The sequence below is a fragment of the Solanum pennellii genome, chromosome 6 (assembly GCF_001406875.1).
Source record: "Solanum pennellii chromosome 6, SPENNV200".
NCBI classification, from domain to species: Eukaryota; Viridiplantae; Streptophyta; class Magnoliopsida; order Solanales; family Solanaceae; genus Solanum; species Solanum pennellii.
The window spans coordinates 51,701,628-51,719,613 of NC_028642.1; the positions used below are offsets into that span (position 1 = coordinate 51,701,628).

General features: G+C 32.9%; 2 protein-coding genes across 2 annotated transcripts in view; one reads left to right on the top strand and one right to left on the bottom strand.

Moving 5' to 3' along the window:
* Positions 1 to 226: 226 nt before the first annotated feature.
* Positions 227 to 4,581, bottom strand: LOC107023411 (serine/threonine protein phosphatase 2A 57 kDa regulatory subunit B' kappa isoform). The gene is made up of 2 exons (XM_015224101.1): positions 2,542 to 4,581; positions 227 to 1,047 (listed from the first exon to the last, which is right to left on the bottom strand). The coding sequence occupies exons 1-2, from the start codon at positions 3,676 to 3,678 to the stop codon at positions 688 to 690; spliced, it is 1,497 nt and encodes a 498-aa protein (XP_015079587.1). The 5' UTR covers positions 3,679 to 4,581; the 3' UTR covers positions 227 to 687.
* Positions 4,582 to 11,341: 6,760 nt separating this feature from the next.
* LOC107023774 (transcription initiation factor TFIID subunit 5) overlaps positions 11,342 to 17,986 on the top strand; it is a 17,103-nt gene continuing 10,458 nt past the window's right edge. Inside the window, exons 1-7 of the mRNA XM_015224571.1 lie at positions 11,342 to 11,640; positions 12,900 to 12,981; positions 14,899 to 14,977; positions 15,055 to 15,152; positions 15,239 to 15,295; positions 15,871 to 15,958; positions 17,670 to 17,776. Of these exons, the coding sequence (XP_015080057.1) occupies positions 11,450 to 11,640; positions 12,900 to 12,981; positions 14,899 to 14,977; positions 15,055 to 15,152; positions 15,239 to 15,295; positions 15,871 to 15,958; positions 17,670 to 17,776 (702 nt within the window). The 5' untranslated portion in view covers positions 11,342 to 11,449. The remainder of the gene's footprint in view (positions 11,641 to 12,899; positions 12,982 to 14,898; positions 14,978 to 15,054; positions 15,153 to 15,238; positions 15,296 to 15,870; positions 15,959 to 17,669; positions 17,777 to 17,986) is intronic.

Here is a 17,986-nt window from a genome sequence, read left to right on the forward strand (position 1 = left end):
CTTGCACATGGTGAGAGCTTTAGTGCACCGAGCTGCTTTTTTTTTTTTGGTCTGTTGATCAGACTGGAAGTCATAAACTAAATTCTAGATTTGTCTCACCATACAAGTTAGCACATTCTTAAGTCATAACTTTTAAGTTAGTGAGTGCATAAATATCACTATAATAAACCATTTTTAATAGATGGGAACTTAAAGAGTATAAAAACATCTGTTTGAGGGCAAAATGAAAAGGTAATAATTAGAAGCTTCATAAATATAGTACAAAACTACAAATTAGTCAATGTCAAGAAATGGTGTCAAACAAATTGCCTGAAATCTTTATATTTTCTTTTTCTTCTTTTCCACTTCCATCCAACTAGCAAAGCTGAACACTAAAGAAGCCAGGCAAAAAGGTGATGAAAATATTAGCCATTTAGATAACATATAAGGCCATGACAAAATGTTCATAAAGTAAAATAAAAGAAACAAATGTTAGTTTAGCCCCCCATTCGCGCTCTCAACACAGTTGTAGGACTAAGGTTACAACAGAGATAAGGCTGTTAATCGGGTTGATCTTCAAAAACCTGCGCCAGACAACAGCCATTTTCCATCCATGACGCCATTCTAGTTTTTCCTCCATGATTCCTAAATTGCTTGGAACATACACAGCAAAACACGGGGACAAGGATAGAGTGGAGTCATCACCTCTTAGCAAGTGATTGAAGTTGCTAAAGGCGTTACCAGGACAGCAATGTTTCCAGCTACAGGTGGACGTAGACTAGCTGCAGTCTCCAGCTGTTCCCATGCTTCCTTCCGTTTTTCAGATTCCAAGTCTATTTTCTCCTGTTCTTCCTTGTAATGCGAATGGCAAGCAAGGAAAAGTACATCATCCATTTCGGAGAACATCCTTCTTACATTTAGACTCAAGTTCTGCACAGCATGATTCCAGTGGTTCTGAGTATTGCTTTCCACAGCTGGGAATATAATCGGGAGAATCACATGCCGGTTATGTGCAATCAAATTGACAATTTGGTCATTATTCCAAAGGAAGAGAGCCCTTTCAGCAACCTGGAAAATAAAAGTTTGACTGTTAGGATGACAAGTAAATGTCTTTGGGGGGAGGGGGGGGGGGTTAACAGACTAATGCAGCATCAAAGAGATCATCACATATGGCAACCTTTCAACCAGAGAAGGCCTGAAGTTCATATCTATCACTCCCCACTGGGGAAAAAGGGGGGTTGAGAGAGAACTCTAGAGTGAATGGAAAGATAAAGAGGAGGAGGGGGTTTCAGAAACTAACCAACAATGAACTAAATTTGTTTTTCAACCATTTTGCCATATACTCATTCTTCTCTATCTCTCTCTTCCCCATCCACAAACCACTTTTCATGTAGAAGCCTCCAGTATTTAGATAAATACACAATTCATAAGCGTAGTCCTCACTCTTGGTTAGAAGATCATTACTTAGTCGCAAAAATATACTATATGCCTTGGAAGTGAGATGCTATAGTTTTTGGCAAATTGTGTCCCTGAACCTAACAATTTCCAGCCTCAAAAATAAAAGATAAACGGAGAAGAACCATGTGATGCCATATAATGATTGAAATCCAAGTATCTACCAGAAAGACTTGGTTTATAACAAGTAGAAATTTACACATGTTTAGATGTGTTGAGAACTTGCAGGTTTAAAGATATCATACTATAACCACCACCACCAACTCTTCAGAATATGGTGGTGGCGTTCATCTTAGTGCAATGACTGATTGATGTCAGAAGATTTGGCCAAACAGGCCCAGGATACTTGGTTTTATTCAAGTTAACTCTGTCAAAGATCCAATTACTTCATCAGTTTCTCTCTGTCTTTGAAACTCCATTTTTTGAGTCTGTCTAAGAATGGATAAAGATACTTAAATCATTGACTGAATAATGCAGATTAAGCAATATATCTCATTCTTCTTATTGGCAGGTTTTCTGATGAATTTTATTAACTTGATTCCAGAAATGCCCTGGGAAACAGTAATAGATCTTCTTTATCAGCACTCTTCTATCTATTGTCATCCCTTGAAACCACTTGTTTACCCAGTTCATTGACAAGGCTGTTGTTTCATATAGACAAAAAAAATCCTGAACATTCTCTTGGGGCACAAGTCTTTTTGGCTCCATAATCTTAAGTTCTTGGCTCATTGCTGAAACCATTTCAAACTAAATGAAAAACTCCTGTCAGCAATCTAGAAATTTAATTCTAGGCAACTGAGCCGGTAGTAATTTTAAAGATTTTCATATAAAAATTCCTCACAGCTAAAAATACATGTAAATCTGGAAGGATCCTGATTCTTTACAAGTCAAACAACTGGATGAAGAATACATCATACAATCAATTGCATTTCCATCCCACATTAGCCTGAATCCTCTGTATCAATTAGAAGGAGAAATCTTATCACAATATTAGTTCATAGATCCTTGAACATATCTAACCAACAACTCAGAAACTACGCAACAAATAAAAATTGAAGTACACACGCACACACAAATATACATGTCTAGAGACACAAGTATTAGTACCTGAAAATGGTAACTATTGATGCAGCAACCGATCCGCCAGAACAAGGGAACCATCACTTTTTGGAACTCAGCCATGTTAATAACTTCCAAAATTTCTTCCAGCTCACTCAAAAACATCACCTCCTTTTGGGTACTTGTGATAGGCCAGTACTTCAACAAACCCCTAATCACAGTGCTAGCCAATTTGGGATCTTTCTCTATGAACTGGTTAATACAATATGATAACTGTTGAAAGTAAATCCCCAAGGATTTTGGCTTGTGCAAAGGAATCAAGGTCCTTGACAAAAAGATCTTATGCTCCTCTTTCAATGGCAGAGCGAACCCTGTAACCACACTTCCAAATATCTCCAAAAGTTCAGCAATCCCATTATGTTTCTCCGATTCGAACACAACACGGTAAAACACATTGCTTATACTCTTCCTTATATAAGGCCTGTGAACCATGAACTTGCCATAAATCCTATGCAAAATAGCTTTCAAACAATCTCTTTCCCTTGGATCTTCAGAATCAAACAAGTCAAGTAATTTCAAGATGAACTGATGGTTTATATACTTCTTTGCAACCTTAGCTTCAAGAGAAGAGGATGTTACAAACTTAAGCAACAGATCATATACAATTTGCAAGTGAGGCCAGGCAGGGTCAAAAGTAGGCTCATCATCATCATTTTCGCTGGCGTGGCTATTATTAGACCGATAATTAGGAGGGAAAACCCGAAACAAATTAACAGCACATGTTTTACACAATGCAAGAATTGCAGGTTCTGAAAATTTGGGTGGATTAGCAGATACAAAATCCAAAAGCTCAAACAATGTAGCCCTTTTTAGTTCCTTTTCTGCTACATTCTTAGTTGGGTCCCTGAAATCAAAGTCTACACAGCAGAGACTTAACTTACTGATAAAAAGATTCATCTTTTCAGAGCTGGGAACATCTTTGAAGGAAATCAAAGGCTCAATCCCTGCAATCACACTTGCTGGGAACACAACTGAGGAAGTCCTCCTTGGAACACTATTAGGCCTTCCAGGGCCTAAATTTGAGCTTGCATTCGGACTGTGTGAGTCTGAATTGCCTCTTCCTGAGTCTACTGACTCAGATTTCAGTGATTTCTTCGGAAGCTTACTCAGAAAATGCTTCCACATGGTGCTTTTCACAAACTTTTAACACAAAAACAGACTCAAAACAGATAAAAGAGGGTGCAAAAACACTCAAATCAAGATATTACTGGTAAAGGGCAACAACCCTAGAGCTGTAATACAGAACCAAGATCTAAACCAAAACCCCATTGGCTAAAAAATCTGCAAACTTTAAGCTAAACCACAAAATGGGGGTGCCATTATCTTCAGCAAGAAGAAAGAAAAATCAAATCTTTCCTCAAACTAACTCAAAGGGCGTTCAGATCTTGATTTACAAATAGGGAAAAGATTGAAAAAAATGCAAGAATCATGTAAAGCTGAAGCCTTTTTTGCTCAATTTTTTACAACCTTGGATTCTTTAAATAAAAAGAGAGAGAGCCTAGATCTCATACAACATTCATTATAACTATTTATATATACATAACATGAAAAAGATTCAGATATATTGCAGAGAAGGGGGTAGGGAGGGTGTCAGAATGTGGGTATGTTGGGTGGGTGGTGGGTTGAAGGGGGGGAGAAAGAAGGAGATTCAGATGCTGATAACAAGGCTAAAGAAAACAAAAAATGTCATTATTCATCATTCAATTTCTTCATGCACTAGTACCATGTACATACATTTATACATAAACATAAAAACAACAAGTGAATAAAGCTTTCTTCTTCATTAGGAAATTTTTGGGTTTGAAGGGGGTGGGGTAAAAGGGGTAGGGGGTGGGGTAAGTGAGCTTAATTATGAACCTTGGCATGGATGCATGGTGCAGAGGGGAAAATGGTGAAAGTCCATCATTGTTTGTTTGTATCTTTTTGACAATAATTTATTGTAATAATAATAATAAAAGTAGAACAAAAAATTAAAGAGCAGTAAATTTGAATGACTGGCTAACTTTTTATTTCTTTCACAATAATGTTCTGCTTTTTAATTTCTTCTTTCAAATTTTTTTTTCTCGATTTGTGAGATGGTTTTATTATTGATATCTTATTTCTGATAGAAAATACAGGTGGGTCTCTCAGCCTCTCAGCTTTGGCCTTGTGGAAGAAAAAAATAAATGAAAAGAGTAAAGAGTCTCCACACAAATTTGAAAAAGATCCTCTTTTTTTTCATAGGGTTATTATTGGGTTTTTAACTATTTTTTCTTCAATTTTTAGGTTTATTAAAATAAAAATAATGGAAAAGACTCAAATATGTTATCAGACTTTTAGAAAATATTTATTTATGTAATTTATTAAAAGTTTGACTTATATATGTTATTATTGTTTAAAAAACTGTTCATTCAAGCCATTATTTTTTAACATTGGTTTCACAAAATCATTTGTAACACGTGCCAATTATAATTAGGCCACGTTATCAATTTTTTAAATAAAAAAAATCATACTTTTGAACAAAAATTGAATTAGATTTTTTTTTTTACAAAAATTGATGACGTGGCAGAATTATAATTAGACATGTGTCACAAATGGTTTTCAAAATCACTATTAAAAAATAATGACATGAATAAACCTTTTCTTGAACGGTAATGGCATAAATGAGCCAAATTTTTAACTGATGGCATAAATGAGTCTTTTCCCTTAAAATAATGGAAAAAATGATAAATATACCCTTGAACTATCGTAAATAGTATATAGATACATTTCGTCATGATTTAGGGACATTGGTGTCCCCCTACCGTCAAAAAACTAGAGCATATATACCCTTTATACTAACGGACATACACGTGTCATAATCTTATTCATCGACCCGACATCGGATCGATAGATAAAATTGTGTCACGTGTCCCTATTTAGTCTTCTGTCAGAGTGAAGGCATATACGCTCTAGTTCTTTTACGACAGGAACACCAATGTTTCAAAAGTATAACGAAAGATCGGCATATCATTTATAATAATTCGAAGATATATTTATCTTTTTTTCCCTAAAATAATTGAATGCCAACAAACTAATTCAGTCACCTAGTTATGAGAAAGTTATTTTTGAAATAATTGGGGAGGGGCAATGTTTCTAAAAAGAAAAATTACTTGCTGACAAATAAAATTTTGTTTCTAAAAAATATTTTCTCCACAAAACTTACTAAAAAGGAAATTCGAAAGTTATTCAAACAATTAATGCTCTGCTTTCTTTATTTATTTATTTATTTATTTTTATAAAAAAAAGGTGGCATGAGAGGGTAAGAATAAAGATGAAATAATAAAAGTAAACTCAAGCATATTTAAAAATAAAAATGCACATGTATCATTTATTCTCTTTTTGGTAATATTTGCGTTTTTTTAACAAAAAAGTCCTTTAATTTATATGAGAAAATGTTATATATTCAAAAAAAAAAATAATAAAAATAAGTAGAGACCAAGTAGGCGTTTGGCCGTAGCTTTTAAATATTTTTCACTTTCTTTAGGATTTTATAGAGTTGGAGCTGAATATATATGCAAACAATATTTGAAATTAGTTCATGCTTTGATTATACTTAAATATAACTTCAAAATAAAAAGTGAATTACAAAATAAATTACAAGTTATTTTTTAAATTTAAATTTTTCATGATCAAACCCTAATTATCAAATAAAATAAAAAAGTAGTCTCAAAAAATAATACTCTCTTCATTTAAAAAAAATTTGTCTAATTTGACTCGGAACGGAGTTTAAGAAAAGAAAGAAGATTTTTTTTAAAATTATGGTTCTAAATTAATGTTATGTCAAATGTATCAAAATATCCTTTAATCTTTTGTTTTAAATATGTCACATGAAAAGTTAAAGTTAAAATTAAAGTGTTGCCAAAACAGGTAAAGAATTATTCTTTTTGAAACAGACTAAAAAAATAATAGTATAATTTTTTTTAAAACGGAGAAAGTATTATTTATGATCAAATGGATCCAAAAATGATAAATATAACACAAACAAAGTACTAGATATAATAATTGTAAAGTAGCTATCCTCTACGTTTTTTTGTACGATGCAAATTAATTACTAGTGACATGAATTATTACTCCTAAAATTTGGTACAATTTGACACACCTAATTACAAGACGTACAAATAATTATGATATTTTTAGTATAATAATAATTCTGCCTCTAGTTCCACCTTTCAATAATATGCTATTAGTATAAACACAATATTTACTGTTTGATTTTTTTTCGAAATGATTTAATTTTTTAAAATTTTATTTATTGACTTATAGAAGACATATGCATGTTTAATAGTGTGTTATATGTATTTGCCACAAAAAAAATATAGTATAATGTTATATATAATTTTATTTTTGTAAAATGATTGTAGAATTACAGTAGAATAAAAAATAATTACAACTATTCTCTAACTTGTAAACACTTACAAGTTCGACATAAAATTACCATTTTTTTTTAATTTGGGTGTTGCTAATTCAAATATAATATTTAGATCCATTTTTACATGATTTCAAAATAATAATATAAAAATAGAATTATATTGATTTAAACATAAAATTTTATGTAAGTTGGATTTCTCAAACATGAAAGTCCCACAATTTTCCAAAACTATCCAAACATCTAAATTCATTTTTACTTGTTTACTATATTAAAAGTAATTGTCTAATAATATTTGATCAGTTTAAAAAATTAAAAGATAATGTACCTTTTTAAAAAAAAAAATATTTTACCTTTACTATTAAATATTTTTCAACATTTAATATATTTTTCAAAATATTAAATTTAATATTCAAATGGTAATGTAGTAATGTTACTCATGTTATATATTATTTCTAAATGTTTGTATCAAGTCAATAGTAGATAGCTATTGTTGGACAGAGTGAGTTTTATCAAATTAGCAGGATTATAGTTCATAAATAAGGTATCAAAGTATCCTAAGACGCCGCAGTAATAATCTCATATCTCCACGTACGGTGATTACATGTTATTACAAACTTTTAAATACATATAATTTACAAAGATTCACTGGTTAACAGTAGTAGTAACTGAATACTCCATGTGTCCCTAATTATTTGTCCACTTTTCTTTTTTTAGTTGTTCCTAATTATTTGTATATTTTAACAAATCAAAAAATAACAATCTTTTTACCTATTATACCTTAAATTAATTCCTTTGAAAAAGGTAGAATTTCCTGAAAATTTTAAATTTTAATTCATGCATTTCATAATTAATAGGGTAAAATGGTAAATTCACTATATCAATAAATATTTTTTAATATGTGTGTTAAAATAAATTAAGTAATTAAGAACGGGGGAAATATCTTTTTTGGAGTGAAGCGTCAAAAATATGTCTAAGTTATCCTTTTTTTATAGTGTCACACGTAAATTATTATAAATATAAAAAACACACTTAAACTGTCACTCATATGTGTTAGTGTATTTATAGTGTATTGCACGCACTATCTTTTTTATTAAAAAAAGAAAGTCACAACTGCGACTTTGAAAAACAATTTCGTTGTGACAAAACTTTAAAATCAAAATGAGGAATAAATTAAATTAGCTTATAAAAGCATAAAATGAAAGCGGGATATTGATAAATATAGAAGTAAAAGTAGAATATAAGGAGAATGAGGAATAAATTTCTTTTCTTTTTCATTTATGTGCGAAGACTTCTTTTTTTTTCCATTAATTCTTATTTATTTATTAGTATTTTTTATTAATTCAAATTTGACTCTCATTTATCATATTTAACTATTTATGTCCTTTTATTTTCTCTTGCACTAATTATTAATTTTTTGATATGAGTGTTGCGTGTTTATTTTTTGTCAATTAATGAGTATTGAATTATGAACGTGACATAAATATTATCAAGAATATATTTAAATAGTAGTTTTAACAAAATATATCCCCTCCGTTACATTTTGATGTGACACAATTTCCTTTTTGATCAGTCCCAAAAAGAATGTCACATTTTCTTATATGGTAAATATTTAAATGTATAATTCATTTTTTACTCTTGTTGGTCCCACTTAATTTTAAAGATAGTACATAATACATTTATGAGGAGAGAGAAAAATGAGTTGACTTTTTCGAATGACAATTTAGCTAACATTTCAAAGTCTTCATTATTTCTTAAACTCTGTGTCCGGTCAAATGTTGCCACATAAAATGAGACAGAGGGAGTATAAGTTTAAAATTGGTGAATATTATTCTTAGAGTTCTTTTAATTTAACGATTCTTTCGATCTTTACCGACATTCTTGATAAGTAAGATGATTAAATTGAAATTAAAATTTGTATTCTCTTAGTTATATATTTGTAACAGCACATAAAGTCAATGGAATATGAATATATTAAGTTAACACTATGTTTATGCAAGCTCAAATTTTGGTGTGAAAAAAACTATTTTTTCCTCAAAGTTTCAGCAAATAAGGCCACCAATTCCTAAAAAAGAAATAGATTTTGAATTGTTTAGTTATCGCTGGAGGTTTGCTAATGTATTCGAGATCCTATAAGTTTAAGAGATTTTTGTAATTTAATTTGAGAAAAAATAGAAATAAGATGAAATTAGCTCGTAGCACTATGTAATTCGTGCAATTTTTATAATAAACAATCATTTTATACATTTCCTCAAATAATTATTGTTTAATTATCATCATCATATCTAAGACTTTCGAATTAATTAAAGTCCTTATTTGATTTAAGTAAGAAATCATGATATTTGTTATCATCATCCTTCATTCAGGTTTCGATTTAGGTTTACCCCCTTTTGAACAATTTCTTGTGTTTCTATTTCAGTTGAAAATTTGGAGAGAAGAAGCATGTCGCAGCAGCCGAATGAAGTCGTCGAAAAAATCAAATTAAATCTATCATGCGGGACAAATCAAAGGTCTATCTCTTTTCTTTTTCCAACAATTTTTTTACGGAAATAGTGGTTCTTTGATTGCCGCAAGATTTACTCCTTTCAAAGACATTCGATAGTTTTTCTGCGATTTAAAATGCAACAATATTTAACATTATTATCATAGTAATTTTTGTTAATTCGATTATTGCTTTCTCTCTCTAAATGTTTTCTTAGACTACAAGTATTTGTAATGAATATTTGTTTTATTATATTTGATTATAGTTAAAATAAAACAGATAAAAAGGTCAAATAAGTAAATGATTTGTATACGACGTGACGTTGAATGCAATACAAAAGAAAGAGAATGGAATAATAATTGGCATTTTTTTGGTCAATAGAATTTAAAAGATTAATCATTACTAAAAATATATTACGTTATACATGTGCAAAACACATATCTTACATTATTTTTTAAAAAAATATTACAACAATAGCATCCCAATGCAGTCTCAAAAAGTCTGGTCTAGGAAGAAGAGAATATACAAATATCTTAATTTATCACAAAGCTGTGGTGAGAGGTTGTTTTTCATAGATCCTCGGCTCAAGATAAAAATGGTTTAGAAAAAGGTGAAATGAAAGTACAAGTTAATTGATAATAGCAAAAACAACACATTCTAGTTGAACAGTACTACAATTGAATTGCATGAAACAATGTATATTAACAAAATCGAAGAACAAGGAAATTACAAGCGTAGTACTACGACTACTAATAAGAGCAATAAAGCAATGGACTCCTACACCTACTAGTATGGATGTACTTTTATTTTCAAACCTTCTACCTAATTTGTGTTCTTCGGGACTTCATATTTAAGATTATCTCTTCAGTAAATTTTAATTATGTCATGCCTTTTTTTATCCTCTCTTTCTGATATTTTTTTGGTATATCTTTTCTAAGCTCATCTACAACCAACCTTTCTCACTTCCACGTCGGGATTTGTGCATCTCCTTATCGCATGCATAAAGCATCTCAACTTCGCTTCCCCTGTCTTGTTTTCTATCAAAGTCACTCCCACCTTGTCTCATATATTCTCATTTTGATCTAATCGTTTCTAGTATATCCTCTTATCCATTGTTATTTTTTTGAATGTGAGAGTTCCTAATTATCCAATAAATTACCTTATAAGCACAGTTCATGTAACCACCACTTGACAAAATTTACCTTTAAGGTTAGGTGACGCCTTCTTATCACATAAGACTCTGGAAATGAAGCTTCCACTTCCTCAATCCCGTACCAATACGCTGGGTGTTACTTGTCAATCTCTTCATTTCCCTAGATAATACATCCAAAATACTTGAAACTAGCTCTCTTTTGGATGACTAGTATATCAAGTCTCACTTCTCCACATCAGCCTCATGCACCACTTTATTAAACTTATACTTCGAGTAGTTCAATTTTAGTCATGTCCTCAACCCAAATCATTCACTCTAAAGTCTATTTATAAACCTCTATGTGAAATTGTGAACGTGAACTTCGTCGCTAGTCTCACCAATCAAAATTACATTATCTGCAAATAGCATATACTATGACACCGCACCTTAGATCTGCCATATTAATGCATTTTTTAAATATTAGTTCTTAGTAAAGTATTTCAAATATTACATGATTATATATTATTGTCTCACCGATTCACATCGGCATAAAGAAATTTGCATCTTTTGACTCTAATTTGTATTGATAATCTTTGATTTTTTGCTTCTAAAGATAAATAGATTTCTCACAAATTATATATTATGTCCTTAAAAAACTTATTATTTACTAAGCATATGGGTCCATTCAAAGGGCAAATCTTGTGATTAAGTGAGAAATTGGAGCCTAACCAAAAAAAATAAAAAATAAAACACCTTCCATAAACAAAGTGACGACGACGTCGTATTAAGTCCCTCCAGAAACCCCAAATCAAAATTCTCGGTCCTATAAACCCCAGGTGTTTTCTTCTTCTTCTTCTTCTTCTTCCCAATCCTCAAAATCTTACCATTTCTCGCCATGGATGAAGAAGAGATTGAGAAAGCAGTCGTAGCGTATTTGAAGAAGAAGGGTTTCAAGCAAACGGAGATTGCTTTTCAAGAAGAACAGCAAGTGAATAAAAACAGTTCTTCTTCAATCCATAACAACAACAACTCAGCAAATTCTCAGATTGACCCCGACTTAACCAAAAAAATCCTTTCTTTCTCTGAGTAAGTTTCTTTTTTCCACTTAATTTGATGTAAAAATTACTGTTTGGCTAAGAGGATTAAGTTCTAAAATCAATTTACCTTAAAAGATTAGTTTAATTTCAATGAAACACTTTTAAGTAGAGAAGGATTGAGTACAGAAGATCTGAAAACTTGTTTAGGGTTGAGAGGTGACTTGGTTGTTGGAAGAAAAGCAGGAGCAACATAATAGAAGCAGTTTTTCTTCACCCTCCAGTAGCATTTCTGCAAATGCCCAAATTGACCCTGAACTGTCAGACAAAAATAATCTGTTCTCAGTAGATAACATAAATTTAATCACTGGAGCCATTCTAAAAAGGGAGAAATCAGCACTACTTGGTGAAATAGGTTCTTTTTGAATCAATTGTCCTCTTCTCCTGTATTTTAAATGCAGAGTGCTTAGCCATGAGATTGCGGTTCTAAATAGCATTGACAATGCCCAGAACCACTTTTGAGGTACTAACAAACTGTCTAGGAATTGGAAAGAGCGGATCAGAGGAAATTTGGCGGAAGAATATCCCTGTTTGTATGTGGTGGACGTTATGAAAAAAAAAGGAGTGAGAGATATTATGAAGGGAAGGGTAGCAGCACACAGAAGATCAAGATGAGATCTCTTAGTATTATATTTTTTTGGTGTAAGCAAGATTTAGTGGGGACAATAGATAGCTTAATGGAGTTTATAGGCCAACTGTAAATTTTTGAAAGTTTGTTTTTGGATTTTGAGTATGATGGCATCCCCTGGGGTTTGTAAATCCCTCCTCATCAGTCTGATGAGTTCTTTTGTGCGGATATAAGTTACCTATTTCAAAATAAATAAATAGAGGGGATGTAGAGGAGGATTTATGAGCTGTCCCAAAACTGTTTAGGCTTGAGGCTTCATTAGTTGTTTCAAGAAGGGAAGCAACAACAATTGTGTGTTTGGTATGGAGGAAATGTTTTCCAATTTTTTCATCTTTAATTGGTCAAATGTTTTGGAAAATATTTTCTTTAGGAAAACAAGTTCCTTAAAATGAGGAAAATGACTTTCCTGATGGAAGTAAGTAAAACAAGTTCTATTAGTGACATTACACTTTGGAGCTTCCTACTTTTAGAATATTATAGATATAGATAGATGTTATGGCTCCGTTTTCGCACCGCCTTACACTAGCTGGAAGTCTTGACAGCTGTGATAATGCATACTTTCTGGTTATTTTCTTAGCATGCATCTTTGATATCATTCTGAATCTAAATTTTTATGTTTTCAGATTTGAAACCAGTCCCCAACGATACCAAGAAGAATATAGCAAACTTCGTTCATGGGCCTATAGTTCACTGGATCTGTATAAGGTTGGTCCCCTGACTTGTGCTAACAGTAACATGAGAAGTAGTTTATGTAGTATCATGATGGATAGCTCCTCATGACATGTAATGCACTAATAAAAGGTCTGCCACCAGTAACACCATAGGAAATAAACATAAATGGAAAGGAAAGGCTTTCGTTTTCTCTTTTATTTAGCCCTTTTTAATCCTTAACATAATGTATTACGGATGTGCACCTTGACCTATCAATACTTCTGCTGCTGTCTTTCTGGCAGTGACAAGGTCTTCAAAATTGAGTTCTCATATTTGTGATTCTCAACTCTAGTTCATTGACTTATGCTATAAATGTAGCACCAGTGATGGATTTAGTACTGTCTTCTACCATTGCGATCATAATAGCGAGCCAAAAATAGCTCTTCATAACATAAGCATGACAAGCTTGCTGTCTTCATACAAGTTAGGTTGTGTGATTATACAAGCCAGATGAAAAAGTGATGAAAATGGTCCCATATGTTTGGTAGGTTCAAGATGGTCCCTTAAATGTACTCTTGAACAATTTTAGTCCTTTAAGTTCACCAAAAGCGAAAACAGCCTTTGGGTGGCCAGTGGTTGACTTCCATTTTTGGAGGTTTCAAGTTCGAAAACCCTTGCTAGCGAAAGCAAGGGTCCAGTTTAGAAAATCAAGAGATAAATTACCTTTTGTGTCCCTTGTTATTAAATACTATTTATCATCTAACACATTTTCCAGAGCATTAAATTTAATAAAGTCAAAGGATAAAATAGTAATGTTACCCCTATTATTTATTGTTTCTTAAGGGTGTGCTAAGTCAATAGTGGACAACTATTGTTGGACCGAGGGAGTAACATCTACAGTTACAACGTTTGCCAGCTTGCTAATTTTGGTTTATTTTTGGAGGATGCTGCAGCATTTTTCAAGATAGGACAGGACTTTTTGGTGTTTTTTGGTTGGATAGTTATTTTCACCATTCCAATGAAGTCTACCTATTCAAGTTCTGTTTCAAAAAAAAAAAAAGTCTAACCACCTGAGTTCTGTTTCAAAAAAAAAAGTCTTAACCATCCGAGTTTGTTAAATAAATGCTCGACTGAATGCTCACTTTTGGCAAACTTAGAAAACCCAAATTGTTGGGGGGTATATTGAAGGACCACCTTGAACCTACACTCAAACATAAGGAACCATTTTTTCTCTCTCTCCAAGTTAGACACTTCCTTTTGACTTACTCTTTAATCTTCAAGATTTTGTGGTTTCCTGTAATAGCTGAAGCTACCTTCCATTTATTTTTGTCCATTTCTGTTTACCTTGTCTCAGTCCATTCCAGATTCCCTCTCTCTTTCTATTGGAATTGAAGGATGTGCTGTGTGCATCTGGATTTTCTCCAATTCCAACATAATCTGATATTGATTGAAAAGAGGGAAGTTAAGCTAGCTAACGAAGGGGTTGGGATCCGCCTCGCCCTTAAAGATCCGCCCCTCGTTTCAGTCTGAAAATTTATTATCAGCTCCTTATGTTATTTAGCCATCTCTCTCCTTAAAATCCTTTCACGTACATGGACGTTATTTCATATCCTAGAGAGTGCGGTTGTATTGTCTCTCTAAAGAATCGTAGGATCCATTGGAGATAAAATGAAACAATGTTAAATGCCGAGTGTTCTGTTTCCTTTTTTTCCTTTGGTCGTTTCTCTTTCTGCAGTGCTGTTACTGCTTAGAATACCTTTCGGTTCGCAGAAATGATGTGCAAACTTTGTTGTTTCCAACAGTTTGGCCATTGTATATATTGGGGTTGTTAAGTCTTTTTCTTTTATAGTATGTGTGACTCATTTAAAATCATCTTATATTATGTTAATTATTGTTATCCTCTTTTATTTGTTAAATGAGATTATTGTTATTATTGATTCATCTGAACATATATATATTTCAATCTTGCAGCATGAGTTGCTTCGTGTTTTATATCCTGTATTTATTCATTGTTTCATGGAACTTGTCGCTAGAGGTTATATTCAAGAAGGTATACTTTGTCAGTTATGTTTTGGTTGTATTTTGATATTTCTGAGATAACTTTTAACACAATTCTTTTATTTCCAGCACGAGCCTTTTTCAATAGTTACCGTGAAGACCATGAGATGACGCATCTGCGTGATCTTCAGAAGTTAGAAGGCGTCCTCTCACCTTCCCATCTAGAGGTAGATCAATATCCTAGCACCTGTGTGGATGACCTTTTCCATGCTTAAGTGTGTCATATGCTCACTAAACTTATTCCGAAATGCAGGAAATGGAATTTGCTCATTCTATACGGGTGAGCAAAGTGAACATTAAGATGTGTCAGGTATTCTCTTGATCCTTTTGCTTCTTCTGGTTGAATTTTTCTGCTACTATAGTGCACACTAATGTCTCAACTGTGAAAGCCAAGTGTGTCGGGGTTTGTTAGCAATTGGCGACAAATGCATATCGAGTTAGTAGTTACAAAGGAGGAAAAGAAACTAATGTGATATTTCACTTTAGAGTGCATTATCTTTCATTTCCTTCGCTTGACCACTTATTTTGCTGTGGAACTTCAACTTTTTGACAAAAAATCCACCTCTTTTCAAATCTTTTTTTTTTGAAGCTGAACTTCTATTAGTTATGTTGATGAAATAGCAAACACTGGTTCATTATGTAGGTTTGTTGGAATTAACTACAACATTTAGTCTGTTGTTCTCATGCCATGTATCTTATCACCATGTATATTAAAGGAACAATCATTTGTCTAATGGTTTGTCTAGTTTGGTGGATTTACGTGCAGTTTGATTACTGTTTTTTGGTCAATATACATGTCTGGCACCATTTGATTACTTTTTACCATGCATACCTTTAGACTTAATTGGATTAGCCTTTTGATTTGCTTTTTTTACTCTGAAACAGTACTCCTATGACCTTTTGTTGCAATACTTGCACAAGACAGAATCTATTACAATGCTTGGGATCATCAATGAGCGCATTAATTTTCAAGGTGCAGTTCCCATTTTCGCAGTTGCTTTCAACCTTTCAATTTGCAACTATGTTAAATTGACCATTTTAATTTAGCGTAGTCATTTTTGTTTAAGTAAAGTATTTCATTAAGAAAACAAGGCCGAGATGACTGTAAACAAGAGATATACCCTAAAAGAAGAAACCTACAAAAATATGGTTCACTCTAAAAGACACCCAATCCTCTATACTAATAGGAACAACATGGTGCACCAAAAGAAAATAGGGAGTGGAGACTGCTACTTAGTTGAGCAAGGCTCGTCTCCATCCCTTCAAAAGCCCCCATATTTCTCTCGCTCCAAATAACCCACATTAAAGCAAGAGAAGTAACTTTCCAAGCCTTTTGCCTTCTTCTCCTGGCACCAGTTGTCGAACTAAACATCAACTCTTTCACGGATCTTGGCATCAGCCATGAAACACTGAACCATCTAAAGATTCCCTATCATAACCTCATTGCTAGATTGCAAGGTAGCATAATATGATCCACGATCTCACCTGCCTCCTTACTAAGGAAACACCAACTAATACAGATAACTTTCCATTTCCTAACATTCTCCGCCGTCAAAATCACCCCTCTAGAAACTAACCAAGTGAAGAAGCACCCCTTCCTTGGAATCCTAGGAATATCGTAAATATTTATTCCACCATGAAGTGTTTAGGAAGAAGCAGTTACATCTTTCCATTTATATTGGTATGATAATGAAACCATATGAGAAGGAAGAAGAGAAATGTCTTTTCCTTGACCGTTCTCCTGTTAGAACAAATGCTCATCATTACATCCACCGAAGAAAGACGGGGAAAGGAAAAGCGTTCCAATTTAAATTCAACTTCTTTCTGTCAGATCATTGTTTATTTTGTCCCTCCACGATCACTTAACCATTTCAACCCTCTGGAACCAAATTACATGACTAGAGGGAAACTGTCATGTTTATTATAAATAGTGGTGAATTTTACCATAATTACTTCCTTTATATTGCTTGGTTCTTCCATAGGTGTGCTCTCTAGCTTTTGTTTCTTGGTTTAAGGCTTGTTACTAACTCGAACAAACTCCAATACATTTTCCTTGGTAGCTAAAATTTATCAAGTTACAGGGAGAAAAAGAAATGAGAAAAGAAGTCTTTGATAAGATATTGCAGATGTGGCTGTTTTTGTTGCTGAATTGTCATGTTATCGTGGGAGAACATGGTCACATAGGAGGTGTAACAAGTGGTGGTTTAACTAGCTGTAGTGACTATGTGCCTTCACTACTGCCTCTATTGGGTTCTGACCAAGGGAGGTTGCTAAAATTAAGGTCAAAGATTTATTGGAATGAAGAATAGTAATAAGAGTGAGTTATAGATGCAGAGGGTATTCCAGATCTATTTATAGGCCTTGAATTCTTTTCCTCTTTATCTCTTTCATTCGGATTCCACTTTTGCTTGTGCCAAGAAATGCCAAAGTCACTAGATACACATGATTTACTCAATTAAGTTCATGGTATGTTTGGTGCAAGGGCCAAAGTCACGCTCTTCCCAGGTAGTCTGGCAATGTTCTAGCAAAAAATTGTCCTAAATGCAACCCTATGAATAGTTTAGTGGCCCATGATCCCCCTGTGCCTTGCCTATTACTCATTATATAATCATATGGTATAATTTTAGAGCTATGTATTTATTAAATTTAAGTACAATATGAAGCTAATTTGTATCAAATGACAGTTTCTCCTGGACAGCCTGGCTCTATATCTGATGATGCAGAAGTTGTAACTCTTGTTGCAAGTGGCCATGATGCTAGTCTCATAAATCAGAAAGAAGTTCTTTGGGGGGTAAGCAAACAGTCAATACCAATAATTTAATCTTTATGTTTTTGGATTGGATTGTGTAGTAAATATCAGCTTTTGACCATTTTACCTGTCAATTTCTTAAGCTATTTGATGAATATTCTTGTTTGTTGGTTAACTGACCATGAAACAATTAAATTGGCCAGCTGGAAGTCTTCCCATGCTAACGTATGGAAGAATGGATAACACCCCCCA

Bases quoted from the DNA above. Each gene is read 5' to 3' on its own strand.
- LOC107023411 (XM_015224101.1), bottom strand. From the start codon at position 3,678: ATGTGGAAGCATTTTCTGAGTAAGCTTCCGAAGAAATCACTGAAATCT. The intron at 1,048-2,541 runs GTACTAATACTT...TTTATTTTCCAG, and splicing joins TCAATAGTTACCATTTTCAG to GTTGCTGAAAGGGCTCTCTT.